General features: G+C 43.9%; 1 protein-coding gene across 2 annotated transcripts in view; it reads left to right on the forward strand.

The window, feature by feature from the left end:
- Positions 1-11,044: 11,044 nt before the first annotated feature.
- Positions 11,045-24,392, forward strand: part of LONRF1 (LON peptidase N-terminal domain and ring finger 1) — a 30,634-nt gene continuing 17,286 nt past the window's right edge. The window contains exons 1-3 of one of the 2 annotated variants that reach the window (XM_036894135.2): positions 11,045-11,877; positions 23,069-23,187; positions 24,220-24,342. In XM_036894135.2, the coding sequence (XP_036750030.2) occupies positions 11,160-11,877; positions 23,069-23,187; positions 24,220-24,342 (960 nt within the window). In that variant the 5' untranslated portion in view covers positions 11,045-11,159. The remainder of the gene's footprint in view (positions 11,878-23,068; positions 23,188-24,219; positions 24,343-24,392) is intronic. The other variant, XM_036894134.2, reaches the window with a different exon arrangement.

The following is a 24,392-nucleotide window of genomic DNA, read 5'->3' on the forward strand; positions in this document are numbered from 1 at the left end:
ACCTCGCATCCCCCCAACCCATTGTTGAAAACCGATTTTCTTTTCTTGGCATATTTATTTATAATTTAAAATTTCGGTAGCATTATAAAGCCTTGGAGGGTCAGCACGTGCCCTCTACTTTGCAAAGGAAGTGACCACAAGGATAAGAATACAGAAGGCCATTGTCTCTCTTCTCCAACCCATCCTTTCTCCCTTAGAGGAATGGTTGCATTAGTGCTCACCCACACAGTGGCATGCTAGGCAGCAGCTATAAAATCAGGCAGACATTATGCAACACTATAAAAAGAAGACCTTCAAGAACTCAAACAGTTCAACTGGTAGAGCACCTGCAACCAGGACATCTATTCCAATATGTATTAATAAGTGCATGTCTACAGTAGGTATGATTAAAACAAACCAGCACATACTTCAAAAAGATGAGGGGATCTACAGGAGGAACCTACAGCTTCTTGCTGACTCAAGGTCAATTCTCACATTGGACCATGTGCCGGTGTTTGTCTGAGTGCAGTTCTTGGATCTCTGTCACAGTCTCTCAGGATGGTGCTACCCTGTAACCCTGGTTGGGTCTGTCTAAGGCCAAGAATCAGCATTTCAGAGAACATGCCAAATGATTCTTAAACCATGGTAGTTTGAGAATCACAAGGCTAAATAATGAAATATCTGTATTTTGGAGAAACAGGTGCTATCAATTGTGTCCCCCTAAATTGTATATCTTGAAATCCAACCCTGAAAGTGGCAGTGTTAGGAGGTGGGGTCTTTGGGAGGTGATCAGGTCATAAGGGTGGAGCTCTCACGGATGGGATTAGTGCCCTTACAGAAGAGGCCCTGGAAGGATCCCTTGGCCCTTCTGCCGTGTAAAGTTACGGGGAGAAGATGGCCATCAAGGACGAAGCAGGCTCTCACCAGACACTGGGTCTGCCGGTACTGTGATCTTGGACTTCCCAGCCTCCAGAACGGTGAGAAATAAATGTTTGTTGTCTATAAGCCACCCCATTTATGGTATTTTCATTATAGCCACCCAAACAGATTAAGACAGAAGGTGAGAGACTATTCTGAACAGCCCACTGAGTCACGGGTCACTGTAGGTGTGAATGCAGCTGTCTTCTGATTCCTCCTTCTCCTACTACACACTTTTCTCACCAACACATGTACACGAATTTCATGATGAAAAGAGAGGTACCTTTGAATTGTCCTTTGTGGTATTCTCTTTCATTCTTAAGATGTATTTTATTCATTTATTTTTAGTTATGGTTGACCCTGGAATGCAGGTTTGAACTGTGCAGGTCTACTTCTACGTGGATTTTCTTTCAACAAATACTGTGCAGTCCTGTTCATGCATTTTCCCTTTCTTGAGAAGTTCGATTTTTCTTTTTTCTATCTTACTTTACTGTAAAGAATGCAGTATGTAATACATGTAACACATAAAATATGTGTTAATTGACTTTATGTTACCAGTAGGGTTTCTGGTCAACAGTAGGCTATTTAGCTAAGTTTTAGGGGAGTGAAAAGTTATATGTGGATTTTTGACTGTGTGGGAGTCAATGCCCCTTATCTCTGTGTTTTTCAAGGATCAACTGTATTTACTTAAATCAAAGGCAAGCTAAACTGGAAATACCTAGGTCTCCAGTCCCTAACTCCTTTCTTTAGTGGGCTTCAAAATTACTGTCCCCTTGGTCTCAGATGGTCCCAGGGATGCCCAGCTCCTGCCGCACTCTGGACTGCACGGTGGCCTCCGTGCTGCTCTCCTCCACCATCTTGGATTTGATGTCCCCCCCTCCATTATGTGCATTAAGGCAGGCTTTGAAATTCATGAAGAGACATTTCTGCTTGAAAACCCTGAATTTGTTGTAGTTTAACTCTCCTAATTTTTTAGTTAACCTGGACTCCTTTGCTAGTACTGAGGCTGGCATTCGGATGGGGAAGAGCTATGTTCCCAGTCCCCTAGGCTGCTGGGACTTTCTCCTTTCCTTCACCCCTCATGGGGGCAGGCTAAGGAGCAGGATGATCTGAGTGGTGACCTGATCTCCCCAGTTGTATGGTGCTGGGAGTGACTTCCGATGGGGATCCTGTCCTTTCCTGTTGTCCCTGAGGGCTTCAGCCTTGGGCTAGGAGACTCTGGCTTCTGTCCTATTCACTGTGTAGCCTTCATTCCCCAAGGCCAAGACAAGGACCATGCTATTGGACCTTTAACTGTTTCTGCAACAGTTTTGCTGGTCATCTCTGCCCCTGTAATCACCAGGCAAGAGCCGCCCTCTACAGAGGGACCAGCCGCTCCTGCTGACAGGCTGGAGGGTGTGCTTGAAGCAACACTTGCTCCAATGATATGAAGACCTCTGAGGACCGGTGAGAAGCACCTGCTGTGGATATGCTGGTTCCACTCCCTGCTGGCTCCATGAAGGCTGCTCCTGCCCGAGCCAAGTCTGCAGGCTCAGTTGCCTCTGTGTCCGCAGCGCCTGCTGTGGGGCCGGCCATCACCACTGCTCTCCTCTGTCAGTCACCGTAGGGATGGCCTGGGTACGGTGGTAAGCCTCCATTGGTGGTCTTGGTGGGTAAACAAGGTTTTCCCAGGGAGCAAAAAGATCTCTTGCATCTGGAGGGACGCTACTGAGGGTAAAAAGAGTGGCCAATGGGAGGCTTCCCGTGGAGCTGTTGTTTCTCCTGATGGTGGATGGCTATCTTTACAAACTCCAGGAAGTTGCCTGGTTAGCCCCAAGGTGTTTGAGGCTCTGGCCTCTTCTCTGCGGTCTCTGCACATCTGGGCCAGCAGCTACCATCGATCGGGTCCTGCCAGGCTGGGGCTGGTGGATACAAGGTTCAAGGTGACCATGTACACGGTGTGTAGATCGATCACTTCTCCCCTTTTGCTGATCTAGATAAAGATGCTTTCAAAGATGGGTGGTACCTGACGGAGCACACTCTCCCTGCGTGGCCGCAGCCTCCCCGAGGACCTGGTAAAGGTGCTCGCTGCGCGCGGCTTACCCTGTGTAGTACGGTAACAGAGGCTCTTTTATCCAACCCGCTCCCTCCCCACGCCTCGCAGCCTCCGTGCTCCTCAGGCCCCCCTGGCAGGTGGCCGAGCCCGGGTCTGCGTGGGCCCCTTTTTGTTGCAGAGCACCCAGGGCGCGGGTCCAGCTGGGGACGAACCTGGCATGTGCATCCGGATTGCGCCCCTCCGAGGGCACAAAGACCCGGGACACGCTCCGCTGGGGCGTTCGCGGCTGTTTCCGCTTTTTCAGCCCTCTACCCGAGCACCGACCCTCTGCTGCCTAGAGGGACCTACCGCTGTCACACCGCCCTGGTCCTCCAACAGCCGCCCCCCAGGGTAGGGATTCCATCCCCAGCCACCACCTGTCACAGCGACCGCGCCGTGCAAAAACGACCACACTACCCGGGAAGCGCAGCGCGCATGCGTAGACACCCCGCGAAGGGAAAACCTCAGGGGAGGAAGCGGGGAGGTAGAAGGGGTTAATTACAAAATAAGAGATTTCACAAGTGGGCCCAAACTGCTTGATTTTCCACTCGGAGATTACCGAAAGTGTTTGTTCAGAAATTACTGCCTCTCTGAGCTAGAAGGAGCTTTAGAAATATATTCCAACCCCCTCATCATACCCAGAGTTGGAGAAACTTTGCCTGCGGGTATACAGAACCCAGGTGGCTTATCTTATGGGAAATACGGTTTGGGGCATTATTGCACGTGGCACAGTGCCCTTCAATTCACTCCATCTCTGCAGTTGCAAACTTTTCCTATGCATATAGGAGGCTCTATTTTTGTTGTTGTTGTTTTGTTTTAAGATAAACACAAAACAAGTTTGATTTATCATATAAATAGTTCCCAACATTTTTTGAAGCAAGTTGTTTAAACAGATATAGATGAAAGCTTGGTAAACTCAGCTATTGCTGGCTGCCTTTGAGCTATCTAGTTATATTTGGAGCCAGATAACTTAGCTACATCACATTTAGAGGAAGCAAAATGGAGCTGTTTCCTTACTCAAAATGCCTGTCTGCTCAGAAAGGCTTGATCTAAACCTGGAGAAGCATTTTCTGTGGGCCAGCCTTACTTCTTAATTCTTAAATTCTTAATTTAGGTCTTAGTTGATGTAAAAGGGGACAATGATATAGTGATTCCTAGACTGATAAACCTTCAAGGGCAAAGGCACTTTTAACAAAGTTACCCTGGTAATAAATGTGCTTGTGGGAGTCTGTGGTTCCATCCACACTGGATGGGAAGTGTCACCAAGAAGTGAGTCAGAGATCTGAGGTCCTGAATTTTCTCAGGCACTGATCAGGGTCAGAATCAATTAAATAAGTGGCCAGAATTCTGGGAGTTCATATAAACTAGTCACTCAGGAGTGGACAGGGACATCATAAAGAAAATGGAACATATTCTTATTTTTCACATTTTACTTGGAGCTCTAGTCAAGCCATTTCTGGTTGCCATGCATTTTACTCAAAGTTATTATGTGTTTTGGATTTGATTTCATAAGGGGATTGGTGAAATTAATTAAGAATATGAGAACTATCTGGGGTTAGACCCCTGGGCCATCTAGCTCTTATTGACAGATATATCAAAGGATGAATCATGGGAAAGCATCATGTCTTTCTTGAACTTTCTAGAAGTTCAGTAGAGTCTGACATCCCTCAGTATGTATCTGTCATTCTTAAACTTGTTCAAAAGCCTTTAGTATGTTCATTTTGTGATGATTAGTTTTCCATGCTGGATGAGTATCTTTGTATTGTTTAGTTAATTTGTTTCACTTAAGTTTGAAAGAATGTCCCTTCATCTAACTACTTCAGAATTGGGATAGAGATGCAAAAGAGATCCTTTTCTCTGGTCTGTGGCCCTAAACCAGGCCTGCCTAAAGGGTGCGCAGGATGGTGAATAAAGATGATATGTAATACATATCAAGCTGATGTGTTCCATGTCTTCCATCTCCTCTTTTCCTTTTAATTTTCTCAACCACTAACCTGGTTGCTCATTCTACCATTATGCCCTATCTTGATTCTCTGATCTATACACTTTCATCTCCTGGTTATAAATAATACATCCATCTGAACTCATCATCTCTCCTTTTATGCCCTTGTGGACCATCTTGGCACACAGCTCACCTGGCCTCACCTAGCCATAGGTGTCTTCCTACATAACAGGCATGATCTCCTTCACCACCTCAATGCCCTCCCCACCCAACTAACTCCAGCCTTTCAGCAAAATTATACAAATATTCACTTCATCCACTCAGTCATTATTTTATGAATTGCAGCCTTGAATCCTTACGATTTATCTAATAACTCAGATTCCAAAAGAGTCACAGAGGGGCTGAAAATAAGCCATGCAAAACTGCATTTCAGGCCGTTGTCCTGACAGCCCAACTGTCTTGGGAACGTAAAATGAAACAAAACCACATAGGAGGTGGACAGTAACACAGGAGCCTCTATATTGGATGGGCACAGGGAGTTTGCCAGATTGCCAGCACATATGTGAAGTTTCCAAAAGAGTAAATTTACTCAGTGTTGTTCACTGGGGCTAGTGATTCCTTTTCAAGGAAGCTGATATTACAACTTTAATTCTACTTATCTTTCTTAAATACAATTATTATATTGTTAGAGCCTCTCATAGGAAACTGTTAGAAGTTCCATCCCACATCCATAATTCCATAGACTTGACACTCTCCTCCAGCTGTGGTACAAGTGACCACAGCCATCACAAGCAGAAGTGGAGCATCAAAGCACACGTTTCTGTGTGTAGCACCAAAGCCCCTTTCTTATTCTTTCATGCACAGCTTTTCTATTGAGGACCTACTATGTGTTCTAGACACTGAAAATCCAACAGTGAATAAAGCAGTTTATTATATAAGTGCAATCTCCCTTTTGTAATTTATAATAAATAAGATAAGTAAAGCATACAGTATACTAGGGACAAATGCTAAAGAAAGAAACAGGGCAGAGAGATAGGGAAGGAGAGGGAAGACCAGGCAAGTCATCCCAGAGAGGGTGCCATTTGGACAAAAGTCTGAGGATATCTCTCAGAAGAGCATCCCAGGCAGGGAGAACAGGAAGGTCCAAGGCCCTGATGAGGCCCATGTGCCTGGAGAGCTGTGGGGGTTGGGGGGACCAGTGGGAGGTGAGATCACACAGGCTGGTAGGAGGGATAGATCAATGCCCGGCTTCTGGGGTGTGGTCAGGATCTTGGATCTACTTCTGAGCTAAAATGAGAAGTAAATGCTGCGTTCCGAGGCGCATAGTGTTGATGCTTTGTGTTGATGCTTTAAGGTGATCGCTCTGGGTGCCGTGCTGAGGGTGCAATGACAGAAGCAGAGGCCAGTTAGAAGGCTGTGGCAGTGATGCAGGTGAGCGTGGCTGTGGTGGCTTGGACCAGGGCGGTGGCAGGGGAGGAGTGGGGGGGGGGGCAGCTTCTGGATATATTCTGAAGGTAGAACCAAAAGGATTTTCTGGCCTCCCGCCTGTGAAGTGTGAGAGAAACAGAGGCGTGGAGGATGATGCTTAGATTTTTTGACCCATATAGGCTTTGACCCAAATCTTCTCAAATCTTCAAAGACTTTCTGATAGTCCCAGGAGTTAAGCAAGCATTTCTAAATAATAATGGTGATAATAATAGTAGATTCTATCCAATGTATGAGAGTGTTATAATTTTCAAATTGTGACAGTTTTGTTATGTGAGACTGTTATATATGTTGTTTTCTTGATTTATATATACCAACATATATATATTGTGTGCATTATATATATATATATTGCTGAATATAACTTTCTTTATATGTTTCCACTTGCAAAATTATTTCTTGGACCTACAGAATACCCAAACTGATTGTCTTATTTTAGGAGGAGAGATGCTGGTAGCTTGGGCCAGGGTGATGGCAGGGCTGGAAGGGGGTTGAAGAAGGAGGGAGAGGTGAGAAGGAGTCAGATTCCAGATATATTCTGAAGGCAGAATCAGAAGATTTTCTGCAGACCACATGGGAAGTATGAGAGGAAGAGAGGAGAAATGGTAAATGTATTTTGGTCAATAACAAGAATGAAGAATATTAGGTGATACTAATTTGTGGGTGACTCATTCAACAATGATTATCTGACACCTTCTCAGTCATCTAGAGACACATCAGTGAGCAAGATGGGCTCCCAGCTCTTAAGGAATGTGCATTCTGGTAGGTGGAGACAGATCTCACACATACAACATATCTGATGATGATAAGTGCGAAGGGCGGGAGAAAGTAAAGAGGACAGAAAGTACCAAAGAATTCATATGTAGTCAATTCTGAGAACTTGTTTGATACTGTATGGGGTTTATTCCTATGTTTGTTTCTTTTGAATAGCTTGATACTGGGAAATGCATTCATTTTAACAATTTGTTTACCAATAATACAGGATATGGATTATATACTTAATATTTCTAGATCCTTCAGAGCATTAGAAAGAATTAAGAGTGGTGCCCTTGGTAAGGGTAGCGCCCCTTCAGCATTTTGGCAGTGATCCCCACGGAGTAACAATATTTTAGTAACGACTAATAAACTGTACTTGGTTAGATGGTAGTCATCGCAGGCAGGTAGGTTTAGACACATACTTAGCATCACCTCCATTTAACCTACTCGGGTTGTCCTCATTAGGGCTTTTCACTTAGAACAGCATTACAGCAATCATATACTGTATTTTTAGCATCTTACATAAACTTCCCCACAAATGCCCAAGTTATGTAACCAGCCCCCCCACGGGCTTTCCTCCAGCCTCTCACGGATTTACAACAGGGGGAGGAGGTATGCGGGGTGGCGGATCCCTGTCCCGTGACTGCAATGTTCACATCCGAGAAACTGGTTCCTGTCCTCTGGCCGGGGCTGGGTGCCCACCAACAGTGTGCCTCCCTCTCCCCTCCTCTATTCTCAGCCTGCACCTTCTGCTGTTACCGTTCATCAGGTGTCACCTCTGAGCCTGGGAGACTCTGCCTCCTCTCATGGTGTCCAACAAACCCCTAGGGCTCAGCTCCAGAGGCAGAAGGTACCTGAGAGACAGTTCGAGTTCCCTCATTTTACAGACAGCAAATGAGGCTCACGGAGACTAGAGGACTTCCTCCCAGGTATAGAGGCGTAACTACAGTCAACACCAGGTCCCTGGATTCTCTCTCCAGTAGGACTTCTAGGAAGCCCACAGCTTCTCAGATTTCAGTGTCCTCATATACATAAAATGAGAGGTGTGAGAGAGGAGGTCTCAAGAATCCCTTCCATTCTGTGCTTCTGTCTAGATATGTTCTGGGCCAGGTACTGATGATATTCAACTTTAGAGTTTACTCTGTTCAGTGCATTGGCTAGAAGTTACCAACTGACATGAGTCAGGAAGACGACATAATTTTGCTTGGCACTTTAAAGCGTAAATTCAGCCTTCTCTCTTTTTTAATGGTAAGAATGTGAAGAAACAAATGGTAAATTCACCCACGGCAAAAGAGAAAAAAAAAAGGAGGTTCATATACACATCTTCAGCTGACTCGTGTACAAGAAAAGCACTATGTTACATTATTCTTAACTAGTTTATCTATATCAGGAAAAGTCTCCTTCTGGTGTGGCAGGGGGAGGGCAGAGCTACGCAGGGAATGAGGGTGATAAGCATTTTCCAAATTAGGAAACAGATTTGCTTTTCTTCTTACTCTCTTACATAACTGATCTATTTTAGAAGACAACACTAAAAACACTGAAATGAAATACAAATCTCATGATTTTACTACTGTGTTAGCAAAGACACAAGCAAGTAATGCTGGGAGGGAAAGAGCACACCCATCATACTCCTCCTGGGCCTGGGGCTGTTTTACCAGGGTTCCCTCTGCTCCATTGCAATCTACTGGATGAGTCAGAGACCGAAGTCCGAATTTTCCATGTCTGATAATTAATGAAGGAAGATACTAATGTTTCTCTCCTCTGCATTTAAAAAGCAGCCACATCAAAGTGCTTAGCCTCTTTAGTGGCACAGAATGTCAGAAAAGTGACCTGTTGTACAGCCAGTGATTGTTTGCCCCAGACTTCCTGACTCAGAGGAAAACTGTACAGTACACAGAGGCCACAGAGGTAGTACAGCCTCTTACATAAATAAGTTACATAAATGAGAACCAGTTATGTAAATGTATAAACCAGCAAACATGAATTATAACCATTCACAAATGCCAGGAAGATCACGGCAAGATTCCTCCTACAGTCCCATTTTCTTCCTCTCACATCATAATTGTACCATTTTATTTTACACCAGAATCAAATGTGGTTATTTGTCACATTTATGAGGGAAAGAAACTCTAAAGGACAAATGATAATTCACATTATGTTTCTGAACCATACACTTTACTTTTTTGGGGGTGGGGGGATTTCATAATAAAACCTGATTTGAACTAGGTAAGAAATACAAGCATGTTTATCAATTTATTTTACTTGCTGAGTAATCATGAGCACATGTATTAAGTATTTACTATTGTACATTTTGCAAGCTGCTGTTAAGGACAAGAATGCATCGCAAAAGTTAGTGGCCATGTTCATATGGATATTTGCTTCACCACTTATGGTTTCAAGTATGAAATGAGCATGTGGAAATCCAAATCCAACTAAAGTCATTCTTCTGCTTATTGAAGGTAGTAATTGAGGGAGATAGGATTAGATTCAAGGTTATGGTCATAAATTCACATTAATATTCCTTAATAATCATCTTAAGTGATTAGGAATTTCTTAAGGGTCTCAGCTGCAATTTGCTCCAAGGGCAATATAAATGATAAATGAACTTATTTGCCTCTGCACCCTGTTGAAACTGGAGCTTTAGCTTTTAACTCAGCTTTTTCTGTGTTCCCTTTGTCACAATGAGTATCTACCTCTTCTCTGAATTTGCTCATTGTGTAGTAGAAATATGTGCAACTCAAAGTTGTGAACCTAAATGCCTGTTCTGTATGAAGAGGGATGTTAATTAAATGTTAGCCATAGTGGAATGAGAGGTGATCTTAAAACCTCTATGAGCTGTGTGATTTGGGGCAAATTACTTCCCCTCTCTGGGTCATTGCTTCTAACCATTTGTAAAAGGACTAAAAGTTCTAAGCTACTTCCAGCATTAACAACCTAGTATCCTATAATCAAATCTATAAATATTTTCAACTGTGAGCTTTAAACTCACTGCCATCGAATTTAAAGAAAGTATAACCCATTATACAGAACCCAGATTTTTTTCTTCCTTCGGCAAAACTGCAGACCCTGCTTGGGCTGTAGTGATTTGTTGACTACCTTATGAAAAGTATCCGGTGTTTTGTCTTGAGACAATGCCAAATACAGGCCTTAGCCAGCTGTGGGGCAGTGAATGCGATGTGGAGCACACAGCTGACACCTACAGAACTGGGTGGTTTCCTCCCTCGAGGTGGGAGGTGAGTTTGAAACTGGCAAGACAGCAGTAACCTGGCACCGGGGGAAAACTGTCTTGCCCTCTGGAGGGAGTCACCTGGGAAACGGGGGTGGGGTTATTTTGTTTCTAAAGTTGACCGACTCTAGACTTGAGTCACAACTCATCAGACTGCACATTCCTAGGCCCTAAGACTCTACATATCCATCTGTAACGTGGACATGAACTAAAGAACACGCAGGCGTGCACCTGACCACCCAGGACACTACACCGGGAGGCTCCCCCAGGCCAGGAAGAGGGGGCGGGTCCCCTCAGGAAGGCGGGGACGTCAGGGGAGGGCTGGCGATTCCGGCAGAAGAGCGCCCACAAACCAGGCATCGGGGAGAGGCCACGGCAAGTGGGGACACCCGGCGGAAACGCGAGAGGGATGGAGGTCTGCGCTCCTTCGGGCTTTGTTCAGTTACGAGGCAGGCCCTTCGTTCTGGAGAAGCCAATTAAATCCCCGCTGGGGGATCATCTGACCTCAAGTCCCCCGCCAGGAGGGGCTTGGGGGACGGTGCTGGCCGGCCCCTCCGGGACCCGCCGCGGGCGGTGCGGGGGAGTCCCGGGCGCTGGCGCGCAGCCGGGTCCCGCCCCGCGCAGCCAGGCCCCGCCCCGGGGCTGCCCGGGCGCGCGCCGCCCCGCTGTGTCCGCGCGCCACGCCCCCCGAGCTCGCGGGCCGCGTGCGGAGCCGCGCGCCCCGGAGGCTCCGGGACCGTGGCGGCGGGCGGCGGCGGCGAAGCAGCCCTCCGCGGGCCATGTCTTCTCCGGCGGTGGAGAGGGGCGCCCCGGGTGGGAGCCGGGAGGCGGCCGCCAGGCCGCGGAGCCGGGGCCGGTTTTGGGAAGTGGGCGGCGGCAGCGGCGGCCGGCTGGAGCGCGCGGCCGCGGAGTCGGAGCGCTGGGAGCTGCTGCTCCGCCGCGGCAAGCTGCTGGCGCTGGGCGGCCACCTGAAGGGAGCGCTGGAGGCGTACGCGGCGGCGCTGCGCCGCGGGGCCCCGGCCAGGCCCGAGTGCCTCGGCACCCTGGTGGACTGCCTGGTGCTCAGCTACCGGCTCCGCCACGGGCTGGGCTGGAGCGCGCCCCTGGCCGCCGGCGCGGACGCCGGGGCCGGCGGGCTGCTCAGCTGCCTGGGCTGCCGCGGCTTCCTGAGCGAGCCGGTGACCGTGCCCTGCGGCCACAGCTACTGCCGTCGCTGCCTGCGGAGAGAGCTCCGCGCCCGCTGCCGCCTCTGCCGGGACCGGCTGCCGCCCGCCGCCGCCGCCGCCCAAGTCGAGGGGACCACCCCGCGGCCGCCGCCGCTGGCCGCCGCCATCGCCGCCTCGGGCTTCAGGACCAGCGTCGTCCTCAACCACCTGGCTGAGAAGTGGTTCCCGGGCCAGCGGGAGCGAGCCCGGACGGCCGGACGGCTCGCGGAGCTGCTGCACCAGGGGCGCTACCGGGAGGCCCTGGCCGCCGCCTGCGAGGCGCTGCGAGCAGGTGACCGCGCGGGGTGCGGCGCGGGCCCGGCCACCCCACCCTCCTCTCCCCGACGGGCCGGCTGCCCAGAGCTTGCCTGCGCCCCGAGGAGGCCGCCCGAACCCGCCGGTCGGGGTCCCCGAGGGGGTGGGAGGGGCGGCGCCGCGGGGTGCTTCGGTCACAATGGGGATCGCCCCGGAGCCGCCTGTGACGCGGCGCGGGGGAGGCGGGCGCGGGGATCCCTCGGCCGCGGCCTTGCTGTCCGGCGCGCGCGTCCCGGGCGGAGCGGGGGCGGGCGAGGCCGCCGGAGCGCGGGCTAGGGTGAAAGTTGGGCGAACCCGGGCTGCCGCCCGCTTCCTGCTGCACTCTTTCCGGCAACCGGCCGCCGAGGCCGGGCCGGGCCGAGGATCCCCCTCCCGAGGCTCGGGATGCAGCGTTTACCTTCGTCTCCCACAAAAGTCAGTGGGGCAGTCGGAAACCGCGGGAGGGCGGAATTGCATAAGCGGGTCGGGGGGGGGCGGCGGGCGTTGTGTAACGGGTGACGTCCGGTGGGCGTGGCGGGAGCTCCGCGTCCCGCAGCCGAGGCCCCGGGGGCCGCTGCGCGCGCGGGGGGAAATCGGAGCTGCCCAGGGGTGTGCAAGTCGCTGCGGAAAATGCCTGCACAGTTGGCTCCTCTTGCTAGTTCACCTACCTGTTTCGAATCACACTTATTTCATAAACATGTGTGCTTGCTTTCGAGCACACCTAGTTCACGGTCGAGATAAACAAGTAGCCTCCGATCGAGTTCTTCGCCACGCTCATGTTTGTCTTTCCGCTCCTGATCGGTCTGTGGGGAAGCGCCTTGTAGACCGTTTGTTTCTTCACCTTGGAGAACAGCTTCAGCCTCCAAACCTAGCACTCAGGGTGATTTGGGGCTGTGGAAGGGGACACTGCCAGACATAGGTAAAATGAAGAGTTCTGAGTTCTTTATATCGGTGGTTCTCTAACCCGAGGGACTGCACCCCTCAGGGGAATTTGCGGGCGGCGGGAGTGGTGCTGGGTCATCTAGAGCGTGGAGGCCAGGGACGCTGCTCAGACTCCTACAATGCCCAGGACAGCCTCCCACACAATGATCAGGCCCCAAATGTCAATAGTGTCACTGTTAAACCTCTGTTGAATAAGCTTGTCTCAAGATTAGTGTCTATTTTGGCATGAAATAACGCTTGGGGAAATAATTATCCTTAAGACTGTAGACATCTAAAATGGAAAATGCTAGGTATTTGGTAAGTGTAGAAACGGTGTAACTGAAAGTATCTTGTGGGTCTTTTACCCTAAGTGCTTAGTCATTTTGAACCAGTGACAATATAGATTGAGGGTTTTTTTTTAATACCTTTAGAGTTCAAAGCACAAACCTGGCATATTTTCTTATTCTTTCACTCTCTTGGTGGGTCGTAGGCAGTTATAAAACAGAATAGAATGAGAATAGACCCAGAAAAAAAGAGAACTATTTGGAAAATTCTGATACAGATAGCTCTGCCTCTCTGGGTAAGTAGAGCGTTGAGTGGGGAAGTACAAAGCATCTAGGTCACAGTCTTCATTTTAAAAGTGAGGCCCCAGAAGCTAGGGTAGTGAAATGACTTGTCCACAACCACAGGGCTAGCTGGTTGCCAACACGGTTCTCCTGAATATTGGACCAGGGTTCATCCTGCCTATGTAGCTCTTCCAATGAAAATGTTTCACATAAATTTTCAAGGAAGTTTTTGTTGCTAGTATAAAATAAAGAATGAAAGTTATCAACCGTACTATTCATTAACTACTACTGAGTTAATGATTTGACCTCTGAAGTCAGCTGCTGCATAAGAATTCAGATCCTAATTCCATCAGAAAACAGTGAGCCCATTTACTAAGACCTAGCTTATTGCTCAATGACCAATAATGTTTTTATTAAGGAAGATTCTGGCCTTGAATTGAAGATGTTATTTGTAACAGAAAAAGACTGTAAGATCTACTGTTTTCTCCTTTTTTCAATTTGGATACTCTGTCCATGGAATTTTGCCCACTCAGCTACTTAATTCTACTACTGCAGGACTAGAACCCAGGTCTCCTGACTTCCACCTCATTAGCCTGTTTTCCCCTCATTTTTAGGTCTTTGGAAAACCATTAATACCATACTCAAAAAATATCTGAATAGTACTAACAAGGGTAGCTTTTTTCATCCTTTGGATTTTTAATGCAAAGTAGGAGGAAAAAAGTATTAGAGCTAACAAATTATAGTTGGTACAATACAGATAGTATGTGTGTAGAAGTTTATGGGCAAAGGTAAAAATGTTTAGTAGAGTTATAAATCCTTTTATACAGTTGGCCTAAATTTTTTGAGTCAGGCGATTGAAACATACTTAGATAACTGTAAAATAGTTATTAATAATTCTTGTTATTGTTACAGTGAAAAAAGACCTTCCCTATAATTTTTCCCTGGAATTATTATGAGAGAAGTAAATACTATTAACTAGAAAAAAATGACCTAGTCTACAGTTAGCTCACACACATCCAGATTTACCCATCAGCAAGAGAGGAAAGCTTGAAAACCTTTGCCAAAATCAGAGAAGTTTCCCGTTGAGATTACATAAGTTTCTGTTGAATTGAAATGTATTTAGATAACATTTAATCCATTGATCTTTTGGTATTAACACTCAGATGTTTCGTAACTTTTTTTTTAGTATTCAGGGATATTATGTAGACGTCTTTTCTGCATTGAATCTTTTTATATTTTAGTCTTTTGAAATGATCCCACTTGGCTGTGCTGGATTCCTTTTATTTTTTATGAATTTTTACATTGACTTGTCACCTCCCTGTGTACAGCTGTTGTCCGGAAAGCCTATCTGGGGAGACCTCTACCAAGGAGAGGGTACTTGACTCTGATTGAGAAAGAATTCACGGGCAGGTCGAGCAGAGTAGTTTAATAAAGCACAAGTACAAACTCAAGGAGGGAGTGCGGGCGTGCTGGAGAGCTGAGCAGCATGGTGGACCTCAGGTTGGGTGGTCTTACAGAGTTGAAGCAGGGGGTGGAATATTCATCGGGGTAGGTGGGGTTTTCTGGAGTAGGGAAGGGGTTTCCCGGATTATTACGTGCTCTTTATCCTTCGATGGTCTACCTTGGAACTGTCATGGCGCCAAGGGGCTCAAAATTAAGTACGCTCAGGAGCGTTTAATGTATTTGGAGGTGAAGTCAGGGTCAACTCCTCCTCCATGTTGGAACCAGTCAGTTTTGTCAGGTCTGTTATCTATAGTCTCACTCCCCACATCCCGCCAGAACAGTTTACACGGAATGTTCAGAATGTAAACAAGCATCTAACTGAATGTAAACACCAGCCAAAGCCCAACTCCTTCCCTGCTCCTGTTTGGCTACCTACCTGCTGTAACACAGCCCTCTCCCACAGAAGACAGCAAAATAAGTGTAACTTACAGTTTGATCTGGTTTTAAACAGATAAAGGCCATGAGGGGGAGATTTTATTTGAAATACTGGGAGAAGGAAGTTTTTGTCTTTAATATTATATTGCCTTTGAATTATACCAGTTATTTTTGAATTCTTTATGTCATTTGACCTTCACAAAGAATTCTGCTGAGTACTCTTTTCCTCACAAGGAAATAGAGGTGCAGGCTGGCTAGTGGTTAAAGCTGTGCATGCCGGTAGCTGAGTACCTGGGCTGCATCCCACTGCAATTGTCCACTTACTCTCTGACCTTCGCCCTGTTGTCTAACCTCTCTGTTTTGGCTTTCCTTCTCTGAAAAGTGAAAATGTATCTATCTCATGGGTACCAATAGTAACAACCACCTAGGGCTTGTTGGGAGAATAAAGTCAAAACGTAGAGGACTTTGAATGGTGCCTGACAGAGTAAATGCCCAGTAAATATTAATTAAATATCTAAAGAAGGCAAAAGTTGTGCTGCCACTAGACAGTGATGTAGCTAAAATTGAAATCTAAATCTTGTGATGCTAAGTCCTGTTCTTTTCCCCTCACCGCATTCATAATACTGCCACAGTGAGGCTAAGTGCTGATTCTAGACTACACAGGTTAAATTAGTAGGAACACATCTTAGCGTAATCAGTAATACATAGATAGATACTGCAAGGCTTTAGCTGTAAAAAAAATTAGATTATAGGTGATGGCTGAATACATTTAAAGAAAATGTAAATGGTTTTTTATACCTTAACTAGATTAGGGTAAAGAGATTAGATTTGAATTTAATCAGTAAACTTTATGTATGACCTAACGTACTCTGTAAAAGATTTGTAATAGCAATTTATATGATGTTTTATTATAGCTCCCCCCAAAATTTTACTTCTGTTATCTTAACTGATCCTGACAAAAGAGCATGTGACCTAGGAGGGCATGCCTTAGTGACCATAGTTCACAGACTGAAAAAAGAGCTTCAGGAGTTTTAAGTGACGTTTTTAAGGCAAGTAAGTAACCAAGTTTGAACTGAAAGCAGAAACCAGGTATGTGGGTATTGCTTCTAACACCAAAGCTGATTTTTAAAATTAGCATATAAATCATAAATCTTAAGTATTCTTAAATATTTATTTAACAAGATTTATTGAGTACTTACTGCATACTACTAGGCATTGTTTCAGGTGCTGGAAATACAGAAGTGAACAAAATAAAGCCCTTGTCCTAATAGAGTTTGTATTTTCTGTTTTAAAATTGTAGCAAATTGGTATTTATTGGAAGAGGAGCTAATTGCTTAGTTGACTTGTAACAAACAGCCTGTATATCTGATTCATTCTTTAATTCAGAAGTAACTTTAAGGATTTTTGCAAAGCCTGAGGGTCACTATAAAGATCAGTTTTAATGGCATATTCTTATTGATATAGAAAATGGAAAAAGGGGTTATATAAGTCCGTATTAAGTGCTCTGTTTTAAGTAAATAATTTCAGTGTTTTTCCCTGTTTTTAATTCATCAAACAATGCAAAATTTACCAAAACTTGGTTGTCTTAGATTTCTAGTTATTTGTATATTAACCTTCAGTTTATTCAGAATTGTTGTTCTATTCGGTGAAATATTTCTAAGAGGCTTAAATATATTCAAGTGAAATTTTAAATGATTTTGTGTAATATTCTGCCTCTTGGAGTGTAAAGATTTTTTCAAAAATGTTATGTTTTACTATAGAAGATGAATGACTTAAAACTCTAAAATGCAAGATAGAAGCTTTTGTTCAAATTTTTTATTTTTCTTTGATAGAATAGGATCGCTCTTTCTTGCTTTCTTTTTTTTTTTTTTTTCTTCCCTCCTTTTGTTCAATCTGTACTACTGCCCTGAAGATGTTTCTCATCTAGCTATGGTTGATTTGGGTAAAAAATATTCTCACTTCTTTATCATCTTGTTTGGGAATATTGATTTGTTAACAACTATTATTTAGTATGTCAGGCTGTGTGTTAATTGTTAACATGAATTATTTAGTCCTCACGACTATCATAAGGTGACAGTGTCACCAGCATTTTAGCATTTTATAGGTAAGCAGACCAAGGTTCACAGAATTAGGTGAACTGTCCAAAGTGGATCTGAACCCAGGTCTTCTGCTCCAGTGGTTATGATCTTAATGCCAAACTGTTATTCCTGGACTTTGTTGATCAGTCACTAATAACTTGTCAGTTGGCAGCTTTTAGCTAACTAGCTATGATAACCAAGTCCTACCATACCAAACTTGATAAAGTAAAGAAGCAAAGCAATTTGGTATTTTGGTTATCCATTGAAATTCTTAGAATTTCATATAAAGCTAAGAAAAAGGCACCCAGAAGGAGGAGTAAAAGATTATTAACAGGGAATTTTATTCTTACACATAAATAATCTAAATAGTCAATAAATACATAGTTTTAAAAGTCAAACTCACTGAAGAAATGCACATTAAAATAACAGTGCTTTTTTTGTTTGTATGTTTCCAGGGAACAAAAATACACAGCTCGTGGAAGTGTAAAATAAGTAAATTCTTTTAAGAAAGAGGGCTAGCAGAATGTATTGAAAACTTTGTATATCCATATAACTTTCCACACAGTCATTCACCCTAATAGAAAATAATGAAATAAGCAGATACTTAATGAATAGAAAGATATTCATTGCAGTACTTCTCATATTAGCAAAAATTGGAAATAAAAGTTACCAAGTAAGGAATTTTTAAAAATTTATTTTATTATCATTAATATACAATTACATGAGCAACATTGTGGTTACTAGATTCCCCCCATTATCAAGTCCCCACCACATACCCCATTACAGTCACTGTCCATCAGTATAGTAAGATGCTATAGAGTCACTACTTGTCTTCTGTGTGCTATACTGCCTTCCCTGTGCCCCCCGCACATTATGTGTGTTAATCGTAATGCCCCTTATTCCCCTTCTCCATCCGTACCCCGCCCCCAACACCAGTCCCTTTCCCTTTGGCAACTGTTAGTCCATTCTTGGGTTCTGTTAGTCTGCTGCTGTTTTGTTCCTTCAGTTTTTGCTTTGTTTTTATGCTCCACAGATAAGTGAAATCATTTGGTACTTGTCTTCGCTTGGCTTATTTCACTGTGCATAATACCCTCTAGCTCCATCCATGTTGTTGCAAATGGTAGAATTTGTTTTCTTCTTATGGCTGAATAATATTCCATTGTGTATATTTACCACATCTTCTTTATCCATTCATCTACTGATGGACACTTAGGTTGCTTCCATTTCTTGGCTATTGTAAATAGTGCTGTGAACATAGGGGTGCATATGTCTTTTTGAAACTGAGAAGTTGTTTTCTTTGGGTTAATTCCTAGGAGTGGAATTCCTGGGTCAAATGGTATTTATATTTTGAGTTTTTTGAGGAACCTCCATACTGCTTTCCACAATGGTTGAACTAGTTTACATTCCCACCAGCAGTGTAGGAGGGTTCCCCTTTCTTCATATCCTTGCCAACATTTGTTGTTGTTTGTCTTTTGGATGTTGGCCATCCTTACTGGTGTGAGGTGATACCTCGTTGTGGTTTTAATTTGCATTTCCTTGATAATTAGCAATGTGGAGCACAGAGTAAGGAATTTTTAAATGGATTGTATATGTAGTAGGATAATTTACCACCATTAAAAATTGTGATGGATTTAATTACATTGACAAAAAGTCAGGGTATGAACAGTAAGTATATAAGGAAATTTCATAAATTACACGTTAAAAATGTAATCTACACACAGAAAAAGTACAGGTTATATGCCAACACTGGTTATTTCTTTGTGGTGGGAAAAGATTTTTAATTCATCATTTTCTGTACCTTTCAAACTTTACAAGTAAACATTTTATAACTTTTGTAATCTGAAAAAATGTTTCTTGAAGATGAGCTAAAGAAACAGACCTATAGACTCCTATTATTAATCACATATCCCTAAGGACTGCAACAAAGATGTGAATCTGGACTGTAGAGAATTCTCTCAATCCATGAAATGCCTTAGACAACTTAAAACTAGTTTCCTCAGATATTTAGCAGAATTTTATTTTACTTTTTTAATTTGCCTAATGACACAATGTTCCTGGAGGAAAAAATCAGAGCGTGAGTTGAGCTTAAGGGGACAGAGTTTCCCCTAGTTTAATAACCATTAGGCAAAGCTAGGATATGAGGAGACAAAGACAGGAAATAATGGAGGGAGCCCAAAAATAGGTTTTAAAATTAATATATACACATACTGTGAAGAAACACAACCATAGCAAACACTTAACTAGGGCTTACAACGTAGCCAACCCCGTTCTAAGTATTGTGCATGCATTAACTTACCCTCTTGAGTAATCCTGTGAGGTAAATACTGTTATTTGAACAGTGAGAACTCAAGCCAGCCTGCCTGGTGTAGAATCTTGAATCCACCACTTACTAGCTGTTTGATCTTGCACAAGTTACTAAAACTCTCTGTGCCCAGTTCACCTATCTCTAGAAGTGTGGACAATGCTAGACCCCCATGGGATTGTTCTGAAGGTTGTGAATTGCTTAAACAGTATGTAGTAAGTGGTGTGTATTAAATGAAATTACAATTCAGAAACCTCTCTCTGTTGTAGCTGTGGAAACTGAGATGATACAGAAGTGTTGGTAATTTGCCCAGGTCACACACAGCACGTACATTGAGGGGAGAAGCCAGGTGAATGTCAACAGTCTGACTTCAAAGCTCAGCCCCTTGATGCTTATGGTGTGCTAGGTGGAGGTAAACTCAGAGAAAAGCATGTTGAGAAGAGATTGGTGAGCCGACTCCTGTTGGCTGAGAACAAGTTCTGCAGAGGGAGGGGAGGTGGGCGGGGCGACAAGGAGGGCGCTCTGTGAGCAGAGGGGGAGGGCGTGAAGTGGGCGGTACACTCGGGAAGTGGGGGTGCCTGAGTGTTCCTGGAACCTAACGTGGGAGGCTGGTCATGATGGGAAGTAAGGCCAGAAAGGTGGGCGGGAGGCAGGTGGGGAAGGACTTGTATGTTGTCCTCAACACCCGTTCTTTCTTGGGGATGATGAGGACACAGGGTAAAACTGCAGGCAGGGAGGGCAGGCGACGGCAGTCGTCCTGAGTGACTGGAAGCCCAAGCGAAGGCTGTGAGGGGTAGGATGAGAAAAGACTGGGACAGATTTGAAAAATGTCATAGGAGGTAAAGTTGGGAAAGTGAGGGATTGGAGTCGGGGAGTCCGTGGTGTTACTAATAGAGAAGACAGTGAGAGGACACCTTTATTTATTTATTTTGGGTGGGAGAGGATTCAGGAGTCATTAAGAGGTAAAGTACAGCTGGCTGTTGGACATGTGATGAGGCTGGAGGCAGGTGAAAAAACCAGGGCTGAAGATCAAGATTTGGGAGTTAAATCATGCTCAGTACAGTTGGCCCAGACCACAGGTTTCTTCGCCTTTTCAGCAAGCTGAGTTTATCGTGTGCCAGGCCCTGTGGACACCTGCAGTCTTGGCCCCTCCCTGATGGCGGGTGCACTGAGGGGCCAGCGAACAGTGAAATACCTGTTGACTTAACCAAACTTGAGTTAATGACACAACCAGGGCGGATCGCCTTTTTTTTTTTTTTTCTTTTACAGTTGTCTTTGGAAAAAGTTTAGAGGCAGAGCAGACATTCTCTATGCTTTGACTATTCAAACTGTATATGCTTTTGGCTCTATTTCAGAGTCAAGAAGGGTTTTAAGTAAGTAGTGGGGTGGTCCTAATCTAATGTCTTTCTAAAAGACTATTGGGAGTGTGAACTCACCTAATGAGGTGTTTTTCCCCCCTAATAAAATCATGCAAAATAATCATCCATTAATATCTGAAGTTCTCAACAAATAGATTACCTGGGAGGAACTGGGGAGCAAGAGTTTTTCAGTGGGGCCCTCCTGTCATCCCTCCTTAGAGTAACCTTCTGCTCCCCTTACCCGGTGGACGCTGGCATTTTAGGACCCCTTTTGAAGTCTCCAGAGCCTGAGCGTTCTCGTGTTGAGAGGAGAGGCCACAGAGCCTGTTTCTCCTCCGTCAGAGGGGAGAAGTGTGGCACAGGGACTGGGTGTTTCAGCCGCCGAGGTCTCCGTCACTCCATCAGTGCTGACCTAAGGAAGCTGTGTAAAGGTGTGATGATAGCGCCGTGACTGCGTTGCGAGAACGGCATATATTCAAGAGTCCTGCATGTGCGTGAATGAGGTGTGGTGCAAAGGGGACTTGCTGTAAAATAAAACTTCTGACATTTTTAAAAAGCCCAGCAAGGGATCCAGTCGTGGAATGGGCTGCCACCTGGGACAGTGAGCTCCCTGTGGTGTCCAGGTTGCTGCGGATGCACCCCAGCTGTGGTGCAAAGCTGCAGCCCCTTATAGCTCGGGGCTTCTGGCGCCGGCGCGTTGACTGCTCCTTTTTGGACTGTTTTGGCACACGCTGCTCTCCCTTTTCTGAACTTGAGTTGTGCTTGTCAGATCAGGATTCATGATGCCATTACACAGTAAAAGGTTTCAAATTAGATTGTAAGCTCCTCGAAGACTGGGATAAGTTACATCTTGCGAACACCGACAGGGTCTAGCTTTGTGCTACTTCATTCTTGATGGATCAATCATACTGCACTTTCAATTTCTGTGCGTTTTTGTTCAGAGATGCTGATTTCCAATTATACTGCTTTAAGAAACAAAAAATATTCTAGACGTGTCTTTTCTTATTTAGGAAGTAAATAATTTCATTCTTCTTTGAAATTTTTCATTGGTATAAATTTGAGGGAACAATGTAATTCCAATTCTCAAACATCATCAACTGAAAAAGATCTGTCCAATTTAATAGTCAAATTGAGAGGTATCTGTGGAAAAGCAATCATTTAAAAACTAGAGTAAACCAGGGAACTTTTGGAGAGTTTTATTATATATTTTTTTTCTTTTGAATGAGGCATTATGGGTCTTTATTTCATAAGCATATATTTTGGAAAGCTTCAGAGATGAATAGCTTTAAAAGAAGAGTCAAGTTTATTTCATCTGTAAATGTACTGAAAATTAGTTTCTTGCATGGACTTCAATTTTAGAATCTATAGTCACAGTAATATAGCATCATAGGTGAACCAGCTGTCTGAAACTATGAATGCCATTGGATACTAATTTGGTTTCACAAGCAGAGATGTAGAGAATAGTGAAATTATCAACAGAACTTTTTTCCTCAGAAATATCTGAAATTGAATCTATTTTGGGATGTCCCACTACCATTCTTGTCAATGGCAGGAATTAAAATTTTGACCTCAAAAAAGCTGACTCTTACCAACCCACTTCTTCCCAAATCAAAACCATCATTTACCCTTGCAAGATTGAGCATTGGCTAGTCTTCGTTACTATGGAAATACAACGTGCAGTGATTACACATATGGTTTATAAATAAGGATTTAGAAATTGGGGTATAAAAATTAAGATATGCCATGAAAAGGAGAATCTTCTAAACATCTAAGACATGTCCTTTAAATCCATATAGAATGCCCTATTTTAAGAAAACACTCATTTTCTTAGAGGTAATTATCATATTTTAAAAATATTTCCAGTATTATTAAAGCATAATTTTTCCATTGAAATAGTTCACTTAAAATGATATGATATAACTTCTAGATAAAATTCAACATGCACTTATGCTGTGCTTGGCTCACTACCTTACTTTGGGAATTACTGACTGGAATCAAACCAATTCTCAATCTAGCATGATGTATTTTGTGGATTATACTGTAGTCTTTTAAAAATAATCAAACCTTTATAAAATATTTATTTCAGAGCCCAGTGACGTGACTCTAAAAATTTACAGAGCTGAATCATATGCTGGTCTCCGAGAGTTTAAAGCAGCCATAGAAGATTTAAATGCAGTTCTCTTTCATCTGCCAAACTGGCCTGAGGTAAAAATTACTGCTTTATATTTGCATAAATTTTAAAATTTCATTTGTAGGGAACATGCATTCAGTCATGGTTATAAGTTTTAACAGACTGGATTGGTTGATTCTAAATAAAACATAGAGTTCTAGAAATCTAGGGTCAATATTTTGAGCAGATGAATATCATCTTGACAGTTTTTTTAAATGATAAGAAACCTTTGTTTCCTAACTAAAGATCAACTTGAATTTGAGGCACAGGGGAAAAAAATAGGGACTTCTGTATACGAAATTTCCTCAGAGAGATACATCTGGCCATATTATGGTGGTGGATTCAAACTGGACATTGAAGTTTATTAATGGAAAGAGAAGAGATCCTTGAAGCTGGAAAACTGATTGAAGCAATGTAACGAGAACTAGATGGTTAGGAAGGAATATAGTGCCAAAGATGGGGGCAAAGGAAGTTGCCTTACCCATATGGTATTTAAAAAGAATTGAAGCATGTGTATAATATAATCAGTTTACTAATTCTCCCTTTTGTCAAATTGCAAAGGCAAATGAGTTCATCTCCCATAGGTGGTCATTAAGCTACGAGAAATTTTGTGCGACTTTTTCCACCATTCAAAACTGTGCCTTTGAAGACAGTATAGTAAGGGTGCTCTAAAAATTATAAATTAATAAGGAAAATGTTACAGAATCCTATGATAGCACAACAGCTTCGTAAAAGGCAAATATAAATGAAGAATAAGGGAAAATGATCTGTCTGGACAGCTTTAAAATGGTTTTTAAAAAAAGAAGAACTCTCTGGACTTAGTCATTGAAGTGATATAAGTAGGAATATAGTTTTAAAGTAATTTGCTGGCCTCAGCTCCTCCATAAGTGCCTCTCCAGGGTAGTGTGTAAATATACCTTTAAAATGCTTTGAGCTCCTCAGAGTCATTCCACGTTTCAAAACGAGTATATCCAAGCAGACCTTTTTTTCTCCCCCTTCATTTGATAACGATTTTTTAAAAAGACAGTTCTGCCAGTAAGTGTTGTGTATATGTGCTTTTATTGAAGGTTTACTTCAGGAAAGGGAAAGTCCTCCACGATGCCGGATTTTTAGGTGATGCCTTACAACTATTTCTTCAGTGCTTAGCCCTTGATGAAGATTTTGCACCTGCAAAGCTAGAAGTAGAAAAGGTAATCAGTTTACCAACCATAATAGTTCTAGGCAGGGCTAAGATATAGGT

The sequence above is a fragment of the Manis pentadactyla genome, chromosome 7 (genome assembly GCF_030020395.1).
Source record: "Manis pentadactyla isolate mManPen7 chromosome 7, mManPen7.hap1, whole genome shotgun sequence".
NCBI classification, from domain to species: domain Eukaryota; kingdom Metazoa; phylum Chordata; class Mammalia; order Pholidota; family Manidae; genus Manis; species Manis pentadactyla.